Here is an 11,746-nt window from a genome sequence, read left to right as displayed (position 1 = left end):
CCATACTATCCCCACCGAACAGCTTCATACCCCGAGGACAACGTTCAGCCAGACACCAGAAATCCCCAGCTGGGGACAGAGCAACGAACCCTCCAGCTGCGAGCGCTCCGGTCTGCGGATAACCAACCTGGCCAGCTTGACGTTGTCACTGTCGTCTTTTCCCCACTGCCATTCCTTCCCGGGATCCACCGCAAAGTGTACGGGGAGCAGCTTGTGCTCGGAGTCCGTCAGGGGAATCACAGCTGCAGCAGGGACAGAAAGGCCACTTGTAATGCCCGCAAGGATCAACCTTTGGCAGCCAAGCTCTGAGCACCCACTGAGAACAGCATCACCCCTGATGGCCACTGCTGTCACGCCAAACCACACAGCGACCGCCCATGCTTGGGATCACAGGATCACAGACTGGTTTGGGTGGGAAGGGACCTTGCAAGGTCATCTAGTCCAACCTGCTCGTGGCAGGGACATCTTTCACCAGACCAGGTTGCTCAGAGCCCCGTCCAACTTGACCTCGAAGGTCTCCAGGGACGGGGCACCCACCGCCTCTCTGGGCAACCCGTGCCAGCGTCTCACCACCCTCACAATCAATTGCCTTGGATCTAGTCCGAATCTCCCCTCTTCTACTTTGCAACTATTCCTCCCTGTCCTATCGCTACAGACCCTACCAAAAAGTCTGTCCCCACCTTTCTAACAAGTATCAAAAGCCCACAGCAAGTTCTCCCCAGAGCCTTCTCTTCCCCCAACACCCCCGACTCTCTCAGCCTGTCCTCAGAGCACAGAGGTTCCAACTCCTGGATCATCTTCATGGCCTTCTCTGGACCAGGTCCGTGTCCTCCTTGTCCCGAGGACCCCACAGCTGGACACGGGGCTCTGGGGGGTCACCAGGGTGGAGGGACGGGGCCTGTTTGCCACACTTCTCTTGATGCAACTCAGGATGTGGTTGGCCTTCTGGGCTGCAATTGCACATTGCTGACTCATGTCCAGCCTGTCATCCAGCAGCACCCCCAAGTCCTTCTCCCCAGGGCTGCTCCCAACCCTGTATTGATACAAACCGTGCTCATCACCTACCTTGATCTTTCGTGCCTTCCTTCTGCTCCATGGATACCAGGGCAGAAAAATGGGCTTGGTCGTAAGCCAGTACCAACGGAGAACGATGGCATTTGTTGGCTGGGACCTCCAGGGGAAGATAGATCCCTCCAAAGGGAATAGGGGCAAAGGCTGGGAAGAAATCAGGGCAGTTAGTTGTCATAATAGGTTAAAGAGTTAAAAGTTGTTTATACCGAAACTGCTCCAGAACGAGCCGCTTGCTTCATTCAAGGTTTCACCTGCAATTATCTGTCAGCTCAAGGGACACTAAAAAAAACCCGCAACCCAAACCAGACATCTGTTTTACGTCGGGAGGAACACAGTTGCAAAATGAACCTGTATTTTCTATAAAAAACCCTTCTTCACTCCTCCACAAGACAACTTAAAATTTGCACACAGCATGATGGTAATTGATGAATCTTTTCTGACTGGAAATTAAGTCTGCTGGTGGAAAATACGACACGCAGGGAACGGAATTTCCCATCTGTACGCACACGTGTGGGGGTAAAGGAGGTAGAAAAAAAAAACCCACATGAATGTTCTTCGCAATAGCAAAAGATCAGACTGCGATGCCGAGCTGTGCGCCTGGTACCCGCCGTGGGAATCACCGGCAGCACCCTGCCGCAGTTTAACTGCGGCGCTCTGCTCTCCGGTTCAAGACCCAGCTTCGCTGAGCAAAAAGACCGCAGGAAAACACGTGGTAGAGAGGAAATGTGTGGTCTGAGCACACACGATTCATAAAGACTTTCTTAAAAAAAAAAGAGAGTGCAATTCTTACCTTCTCCCCCCGAGTCCCGCAGCATCGTGTCCGCCACCACCACTATAGGTCTCTTCAACACGTGGGCGAGGACAAAAACGTGAAACTCCTCCAGGCTCTCGTACACCGGCTCTTCGGAGCTTTCAACACTTGGGGAAGTAAGAAAGAAATTAATTTTCACCCCTTGAGTATTTAATCATTGCTTTTCAAAACAGGATGAGGTATTTATACGCAGTCACGTAGAGGTGGATCGTATTAACAGCATTAAGCTTACTCTCGGCTCTAATTTGGGATTTTAGACGAAGATCCCCAACGATGTCCTGTTCCAAGGCAAAGGTTTGTGCCCAGGAAACACCAACTTGCCGCCTGGCCCTGCTGGGAGTCTCTTATCTAAAGCCCTCAGAGGCGGTGTTTGCTTGGGATGCCCTTCAGATACAGAGTGAGCGCTGCAGAATTTCTCAGCTTTTGTTTCAGAGCCATCAACGTGATCAAACACGAGAAAAGACTCATTTTCTGTCCACAAAAAGGGGTCACGCAGCATTTAAATCGTTCCCTGCGATGCTCTACGAGCCTCTCGTTTTCTCATCATCCTCCATCCTTCCCCCGAAAACCCCACAAGCCGGACCAGAGCAGCGATCCCCAGCCCTCGACCTGCCCTCGAGAACTACCCCGAGCTGTACACTGAAGGAAGAAGATATTCACGGTGCTTTACATCTAGATGTGTTATTTTTTAATTCGGTTCCCTCCACGTACCCTCCGCAGCCGGCCCCGTTGGTGCCGTAGTGCACGCGCGGCTCGCTGGACGCCAGCTTGATCAGCTCGTTCCACTCCTTCTGCCACTCCTCTTCGGTGTAAACGAGGCCAGACTGGAAAACGGCAAACAAAACCCAAAATCATCACAGTAAATATTTTCCAATCTCTGCAGCGTATTTTTATACGTGCAGCCGCAACTCTTCTCGACGGATTTATGCAAAAACAATCAATATATCATGCAGAAAAAAAATGCGTATTTCCAAATCTGTGTTCTCAAGCCAGCCGGGGAGATAATCTGTCCGAAACAAAAGGTTGCCTTTTTGCGGGGCAGAAGTAAACATGTGAACCCACAGAATGAGAGGAAACCTTCACTCTTACACTAAATCCTTCCAGTACTGAAGACGAGAAAACCTATTGACAGGGGATGGTGGGACAGGGAGTTGGACTAGTCAAACTACAGAATTTATTTTCCTTCAAAAAACGGCAAAAGACACCGTAGCATCCCTAAATATCCGATTCAAGGATTGCTTTGGCATTTCAACACAGGGCGAGCCTGCGTTTTACTCGCGTTTCCTTACGTTACGATTGCACAACGTCCGTCCTGCCATCACACCACGTGCAGCGTGAGACATCCCGGTCCGAAGCAGCTCCACCGCCGCGGCACCGCAGGGCCAACCCACGCAGGGGACAGCCCTCTCCTTGAAAAGCTGCGATGCTCTGAAGCCACCCGCCAGCCCAGAGCCGTCTGTACCTACAGAACACGTTGTACAACCCCCCGACTCGATAACGCCCGCATCGAGTATTCGATTCGGGAATTACCCCCTTTTCTCCTTAACGCAGAGGCTTTTCAAACGGCTTCCAACGCAACCCCAGAGCTGAAGGGTATCGGAAGCCGTCTTCATCCCGAGGAAGGGGAGAAACACCTTAAAACACAAGACTCTGCAAAAAGCTTAGCTCCAGCCTGCTGGATTTAAGGTCAGAAGCTGAGAAACCCAAGGGGAAGGGCAGGCAGCCTTACCCTCCTCCTCCCTTCCTCGGCTCCGCAATCGGAGCTCCAGCATCCAAACACAACATCCTAAGTCCTCAGAGCTGCCAAGAAAACCTTCAAGCCGTGCGCCAGAAGTAACGGACGGCACGTTCAGCTCTCCGCTTTCTTCTGTCAGGTATTAATTAAGTTTCTCCGCTCCTGGTTATGTCGTCAACGCGAATTCTTTCATCGCCGATTTTAAAGCTTGTGAAGCAAAGCACGGGAGGAGGATATTGCAGGCAAGGGTGGGTTGTGAAATTCAGAGCAGCATCCATCACCCTGGGCTGCTTCTTTCCGGGCTTACTTGGCACGGAGGAGCTCATAACCCTCGACGCCCAGCCACGGGCGTCAGCCGTACCTGCAACACCCGGACTGCAGCACCACCTCCGTCCCACACCTGCTGCCAAGATCCGTCTGGTGCCGAGGACGGCGACCAGAGCACGACGCCACCACATCCCATACCCTGAGTATTTCCAAGTCCTTTTAAGATCTGCAAGTCACAGTATGTTGCTGATGGCTAATTCTGGAGCACGCAGTTTAAAGAGATGCGTAAAAGCGCGCTTTTAACAGCAGTAAAATCTCCCATTATTTATTAACTACCCTGTTTCAAACAGGGAAATACGTATTTTGTTCAAACTGTCAAGATACGAATCTTTGTGCCCTTTCAAAAATAAAAAGGAAGCTGGAAAGTAAACAACATCCTTCAGCGTCAGGTAGAAACAAAAGTTCACCCTGTTCACAAAAACATCTCGAGGCAGCGGGGCCGTCTCTCGCCACCTGAGGACATCTGGTAGCTCCCCACCTTGACAAAGTCGTCTCCCTACTTTCAGGGGGCCCCCGTGTCACGGCTTTGAAAAGCCTTGAATGTGGTAAGCTCACGAATTCCCTTTTTTTGGTGGAGGAGTTTACTCCAGGCTTCCACCGAGGCACATCTCGCTGACCTTTATTGCCAGAGAGACCTACGCCACAGCGGTGCTTTTCTCCTAAAGCCCAGCACATCCATCGCATCCTGCTGGATCTTAAATGCCCGAAGGTGACATTTGATTTCCATCAATATTGGGCATAACGCAGTTCTAATCAAGAATTTTCCTACCTTGTCGTAAAGGGAATTTCGCCATAGGATACGTCCCATCGCGGCACAGCCAGGGAGGCGCCCAGGTTTTTATCACGATAGGAAGCACCTCCCAGCCCCGCGGGATATTTTAGCAAGGCTTTCCCCTCCGCGGAGAGGGCCGTGCTCGGTCGGGTTCCTACCTCCTTGTTCTGCTGCGTTTGCTGCCAACGCCATCTCCGCTTCAGGGCCTCCCTTTCCGCGCCTTTATCCATCAAGGTGTAAAGGGATTTGCGAAGCATGAGATCTCTATCGTGGAAACCCCACATACCTGCACGGGGAGGGGGGCAAAAAGAAACAGGAGGAGAGGATTAGGGGCAGGTGGCATCGCTCCATCGATCTGCTGAGGTCCTGCAACCTGCCGCCAACCAGGGGAAGAGGGCAAAGTGGGAAACGGAGGCAGGGAAACGCAAGTTTCTCAATCTGAACAATAACGGTCCTGGCTCAAAGCCCGCGTTTTCCACCTGCAGCGAGTGCTCACGCGGATGAACGGAGATGCTGCCACCTCCGCTTTCAACTCTAAGGCATCTCACAAAGGCAGCGAAGGATTTGTTCACCAAATCACACGCTGCTTCACATCAACATCTGATGGGAAAACGAGACTGGGTTAAGCGAGACGGTGGTTTTGCTGTGTCTGAAATACAAAGACGAGGGAAATACACAACCCTGCTGATTTAAAAGTCTGGAAACCTCGGAAAATTTACTGCGGTCAGGCTTGACGAGATTAAGTCAAACCTGGGCTCCGGAAACTTCAACGTGCAAGAGGAGGGAAGGGTTGGCTCCGTTATTTCACACTTCCTCCAAAAATACAGGGAAACTTGCCAAATGGATGGGGAAGAGGCATTTTAGAAGTACACAAGCTATCGGCAGCCCGTTTTCCTTCAATCCATTCCTCTCCCGCAGAGGTTGAGCATCGCGACCGCTCACACACCTACTGCCGCAACGGCCGGGATGAGCGGCAGCATCCCGCTTTCCCATGGGAACGGACGGGAAACGCTCCATCCTGCTCCCAAAGGATGGTCCTGGGCTCTCCTCCCAGCGCAGCCGCTTCCCCAGCCTCAGCCGGAGAAGGGAGGTGGCACCGCTACGATGCACGTTACCAGGTCTGAAGCGAAGCGGTTTGTTATTTCGCCGGCCGTGAAGGAAGTCGAGCTCTTACCCAGGGAAGCGGCATGGAGCAAGCAGTTCCCATCGCCGGTGGTGGCCAGGGGCAGCAGCCTTTGGCAGCTGGGATCCACGTTCGCCCACCAGTTCAGACGACCTGGGGGAATATTTGAGAGCGTGAAAACAGAGCCTGTTACACAACGTGGGACTGGCGCGTTCAGCCCCTCAAAAAAGAAAGCTGACGAGGACGGAGCCCTGCTTAATTCGCAGGGGGAAGACCCGAAGAGAGGAGCAGTTACAGACCCGTCCCGTGGCTGGAGGAAGGAAGGAGCCAGGACGGTAATGAAGCAACAAAAAGGGGAGGCTGCAGTCGCAAAACTTTGTGGGGATGCAAGGAAACGGCCAAGCTGGGCTTCCGGTCACGTAAATTAGAATTAATAAGAAACAGGAGCCAGCCCAGCCAGGACTTTAACCCAGGGCAGTGTGCCCCTCCTATCCATCTCTCCCCCCACCCTACTGATTTCAAAACCCCAAACGCCATCAGGCTGGAAACGCTTCCTCCAGCGCCTGGCCCAAACGGTGCCCAACAACTTCTCCAGTCAATAACCGCTTCTCGTCCCTCCTCGTAACCAAACCACTCAGAAACAGGAGCCAGCCCAGCCAGGACTTTAACCCAGGGCAGTGTGCCCCTCCTATCCATCTCTCCCCCCACCCTACTGATTTCAAAACCCCAAACGCCATCAGGCTGGAAACGCTTCCTCCAGCGCCTGGCCCAAACGGTGCCCAACAACTTCTCCAGTCAATAACCGCTTCTCGTCCCTCCTCGTAACCAAACCACTCATCAAACCATCGTCCCTCCTCGTAACCAAACCACTCATCAAACCATCTCCTGGCGGTTCGTTTCTCCTTGCCCCCCGGTTTAGGTACAACGCTCCGGGACTTTTGCTGATCCCAGCGGCTTTCCCAACGAAAAGGCAAACCGACGGTTGCTTTACGCCATTCAAAAATAGCAGCTTTTGGGCAACGTAAGGCACCTGTGGTTTGAATTACTACAAGAGCATCTAAAAATAGAAGCCGGGAAAAAATTTAACATACACGCTTGCAGTCAAGACCAGGCCAACTGAAGGTTAAACATTTATCAAGGAAATGAAGTTGGGCTGAATTAGGACTTTGAACTTCCAGCCCAGTTCTTCCAGCTCTGCTGTGCCCTCAAAACCAGGCGCTGCCCCCCTTGGCTGCCACTTTTCCCAGGAGCTTTTCCGCAGCGGATCCCGTGCAACGGGCAGGGTTTTGGCTGGGGGATGCCGTTCACGCTTCCAGCGAGTCGCATCTAAATCACTCCTGCAAAAAACCCAGCCCTTTCCAACAAACTTCTCCCTGCTCCCCGGCACGATCCCTGCCAGGGACCCCAGCTCTCAAACACAGGATTTCTTGAAATTGTTTGCACGACCTCAGCAACAGCAGCTGGAGAGGAGCTAAATGTGTTTTTAAACACCGATAAACACAGGAAAACCTAAAAACGCAGAGCTGACCGCAACGCCAGGCGGGTGATTTCTTTTCTCGGCATCGGGAAAGGAACCCGTCGGAGTTGAAATGTGTTTAGTACACAGCCTCGGGACAATAGCTCTGCTCGGAAAAGCCGGCTATTTTCACTCGATATAGCTCCTGGCACGGCCAAGACGTAAGCCCACGCCAGGTGGCCCGGGGCCAGAGGAGCGAACCGAGCAGCAAAACAGCGTCTCACAAAAGCTCACCAAAATGTAACGCTACTGCAGGCAGCGCTGAGCTGCTTTTTCTTTTTTTATTATTTATTTTTAAAATCCATTTCATGCTGCTCCTGGAGAATTTGCTGTTCTTTTTGATGGCCGGGGGGAGGTCAGGGGGTGTTTGCATCTCTGGTCGGCGCTTTGGAGGTTGTGCAACCTCTCGTCGAGCCAAGTCGGGTCCGGTTCGGAGGGGACACACCTTGGGGAGGCATTTCTATTTGCAGCACGCCGTCACGCCGTGCCGTGCACAGCCCCGGCGAGGCAGGCAGAGTAATTTGTACAGATTTCCAGTTACGCAAGAGAAGTCATCTTGAAAGAAACCGCATTCCCCAAACCCTTCTCCAAATGTTTTGCTCCTACCAAGGCGGTGGAAAGGCCAAGAGGTCCCCTAGAAGTATTTAAAACAATATTTCTCCGCATGCGGTTATTAGGAGCAAGCCCTGAAAGCTCTACGAGAAAAGATAACTGGATTCAAGAGCACGAGGGACCTTCCCGCAATCATGGCTCGAGCGGCAAGGTCGGTTTTTGCGCATCCGAAGTCCTCCACCGGCGGTAAGGACCTTCCTCTGCATCCAGCACCAGGACGCTTACGGCATCTGGTTTCGCCCCGCAGCTGGTTTTGCTACAGAACATCTGTTTGTCCCCCCCGAGATCAGGGACCCGCGCACAACGGTGAACGTTTGGTAAAACACCGTCCTTTCTTCTACCAGGAACCACCCCAAATAGGTCAGGGCAACAGGGAGGAACCACGACGGCGCTCCTCCCAGCCCGACGACGAGGATCGACTCATCGACAAACCCAATGGCTCCCCTAAGGCTACCAGGGGATCCAGCGCCGTAACGACAAGGCCGTCGTCTCTGCGTGACGAAGGGCGCGTTCCCAGGGGTGACGTGGCCTCGGGCTGACGGGACAGATCCGACACGAACACCCACCACGACCTCCGGGCACTGACCGCAGACCACGGCGGGGGGGGTTTCTCACCCCCGCCCTTTTTTTTTTTTTCCGCCCCCCGCTGCTGAATCTCCGGTGGAGGTGAAGGAGCAGGACCACCACCCAGACAGCGGGCTAAAAAAAGAGACCAGAAAAGGACAGCAGCTAGAAAAAGTGGCGTTCATGCTGAAGCAAGCTCATCTCATGTACCTAAAATGAGATAATTTGTCTGCGGCCTCTTTACCTAACCCAGAGCCCAGGTCTTTGACGAAAACAACACTTGCAGAAAACATTTCTGTTTCGGGATCTGGCAGCGACGAGAACTTGTTCGAGCGCATTTACACCTCGCTGGCTGCTTTCTCCCACGTTTTGGGAAGGATGGGAATCGAAGGCTTCCAGTCTACCCCGCTATCGCTCTGCCTGCCGAAACGACGCAACCCACGGCAGCGCGCGTCTCTCCGAGAGCTCAGTCATCTTCCTCCCGGCCGTCGGGGTCGCCTCCCTCCGCAGCACAGGCTCAGCCTCCGGGTCTCGCTGCTGAGGATGACAGCGGAGGGGCCGAAGGCATCGCAGCAGCAGTCCTGCACGGCGGGCAGTGGTCCGGCAGAGCCCAGCACCCAACTTCTGAGAAGGTTTCGCCTGTCTTTTGAAGCAAGGTGGATCCAGACGTGAGCTCGTCTCTCCTGCTAAGGGAACCAGTCCGGACAGTGACTTATGGACAAAAATATTTGCAAGTCGGATGCCAGGGAGGTTAAGACAGAGGGGGGTACGTGTACACACGTGCCGCTGCTCACGCACGGGCTAAACCCAGCTTGAAAGCTCAAAACCGGGGTGATGCATTACCAAGGCACCCATTCCTTTGATTGCCCGCTCCAAGACGCGCGACATTTACACCCCAAGAATGAGGAACCCGCTTGCCGTTCCTTCGATGCCCTTCCTGTGGTGAAGGAGGCAGGCAGATCTCTTAACTCAGCAGTTTTCAGTAGTCCACCTACAGATGCTTATGAAATATCGGTCTGAAGTGCGAAGCAGGAGGTTTCTTGCCAATACGCCGGGAGAGTTTTGACGGCGTACCTGGCACCGTGTCCCTGACCCCGGGGAGAAAGCCTGACCTCGGAGCCAAGGCAAAGCCATCAAACCCAGGGGTTTCTTTCAGTTCTTCCTGATTTTTTTCCCCCAATAGCCTCAGGCAAGGCACCGCCGACTGCTCCTCCACGTGTGCAACGAGAAAAACCACTCTGCATCTTCAAAATATAGGGCAGGGCTTAATCCGTTTAGGTTTGTGACAAGGAATGCTAAGGTTGCGGCGAGGGCCAAATTTTCAGCTCCACCAAGACCTTTCCGTACAACTCTGAGCACGTTAAAAGCTTTCCAATTTACGGCCACTTTAAAGCGCACTTACTCTGCCGCAGTGGTGTAAAGGGATCTCTGGACAGAAGGAGAAGAGTGTCTGAACATTTATTGGTCTACAAAATATTTGCCTAATCCCCTAAGGACAGCACGTACTAAATTAACAACCGGAGTCACCGTGGATCACAGCACCGCGCTCAAAACCCTACGTCGAATTAAGCTGAGACTATTTTGTACGTGCAGCACAGCCCTTTATTAAAGATAAATACCCATTCGTAACAAACCCGCGTACATAATGCAGATCCACTTTGGTCTTCAAAAGGCGCTTTCTAAAAATCAGTGACTTAACGTTAGCGTCATGCCAGCACGCCGGGAAGCATCCCCAGCCCACGGATGAACGGGCAGAGCCAGCCCGAGTTCCCTCACCCAGCGCTTGTGCCGAAACACGGGAACCCAATCCCCCCCCGGCCCCGCTCGATGGAGGTCGGTACCTTTTACCGGCATTAGGCACGACAGCTTCGCCATCGACAAACCGCAACGCTGCCGTAACGAGATCGCTGGGATCAAGTGTTCCATTTCCAAAACACGAGAATATTTATTACAGGAACACTTGAGCAGGAGAGGGCTAAAACGTGACATTAAGAATATACGTTATCTCCGAAGGAATGGTTTTCTAGGTATGTGCATCGGTGGAAGAAACAAAGGAGAGGCGTAAAGGCTCCTGAGATCTCGCCTGGTGTCCTTCTGTTCTGCCCCCCACCCCACGTAAGCTGTCCCGGTAACACGTTTAGGTTTTCTCTGCCAGCACCGAGGTCCCGTTCATTCACCACCTCAATCTTATTTACAGATCACCTAGTAACTAGTCGGGAGGAAACCCGCACGTTGGAAAACAAACCCATCTGCCCTCCTAGGGTGGTTCCTCTCCAGGCAAACAGAAAGGCAGCAGATGAGTTTTTCCCGCATGGAAGCAGCGTATAAAACGCAGCATCAATCTAAAACATTTGTAACCGCTTCCAATATTTGTCAGCGGTGACGAGCTACTCTGTGTGTGACGCAGGAATTTCTTTTTCCCCCTTCTCTCGGTAAGGCTGACGGGATGGCGCAGGGAAGCTCCGGGGGGGGAGATAATGCAACTTTTTTTTTTGGAGCGTTACCATTCAGCTGCATGAGCGATGACGACACCCGCAATTTATTTACATTCAGTGTCTGCAGGCAAAGCGAAGCAGACTCTTACTCAACTCTTGCACCACGCTTTAAAAAGGGATGAAATAAAACCTCTCCGATACGCGGCCTTGCAACGCGCTCGCTTCTCTGCAGCCTCAGGCTCCTTCCCATTGGCACCGATGCAAAACGGCCACCGCCATGCTGTATTAGCATTAAAAAACCCCCAAAAACCCCCCAAATAAAGCACTTACCAGCCTGCTCCAGCGCCACCAGCATCGACTGCTCGATGAGGTCTCGCTCGATGAAGCTGCGGAAGTCCTCGGTGTACACGGTGAGGTCGGGCAGCTGGAAGGTGCAAATGGGCATCTCCAGCAAATGTTCGCTGCTGCCGTTGTTGGAGACGTGGGAGCGGGCCAGGGAGACGATGGTCGAGCTGGCGTGGGAAATGCCTCGAGACAGGCGTTTTTCTGAGAGGAAAAGGGAAAAAAAAAAAAATTAAATAAGAAACCACACCTGAACGGCGCCGAAGCAGCAAACCTCGCTGAAGCAATTATCAAATCGCTGCCTTCAGCCAGCATGTTTTGGTTGCAAGCGGCTGCATTGCTCCACCGTATAAATACTATAGAAATATTTCAGGCCCCAGGAAGGAGATTTACGGGATCCGTACCATTTCTGTGACACTGACCTTGCACAATGTCATC

At 52.7% G+C, this 11,746-nt stretch overlaps 1 protein-coding gene across 1 annotated transcript in view; it reads right to left on the bottom strand.

The window, feature by feature from the left end:
- Positions 1-11,746, bottom strand: part of OTUD7B (OTU deubiquitinase 7B) — a 19,682-nt gene that overhangs the window by 3,345 nt on the left and 4,591 nt on the right. The window contains exons 3-9 of the mRNA XM_009707424.1: positions 11,297-11,512; positions 5,891-5,992; positions 4,875-5,002; positions 2,594-2,706; positions 1,862-1,989; positions 1,066-1,215; positions 128-242 (exon numbers count right to left, since the gene is read on the bottom strand). Of these exons, the coding sequence (XP_009705726.1) occupies positions 128-242; positions 1,066-1,215; positions 1,862-1,989; positions 2,594-2,706; positions 4,875-5,002; positions 5,891-5,992; positions 11,297-11,512 (952 nt within the window). The remainder of the gene's footprint in view (positions 1-127; positions 243-1,065; positions 1,216-1,861; positions 1,990-2,593; positions 2,707-4,874; positions 5,003-5,890; positions 5,993-11,296; positions 11,513-11,746) is intronic.

Source organism: Cariama cristata, unplaced genomic scaffold, assembly GCF_000690535.1.
Source record: "Cariama cristata isolate BGI_N322 unplaced genomic scaffold, ASM69053v1 scaffold8319, whole genome shotgun sequence".
NCBI classification, from domain to species: Eukaryota; Metazoa; Chordata; class Aves; order Cariamiformes; family Cariamidae; genus Cariama; species Cariama cristata.
Note: the sequence above shows the minus strand (reverse complement) of the source record. Positions and strands in the feature narration are given on the sequence as shown.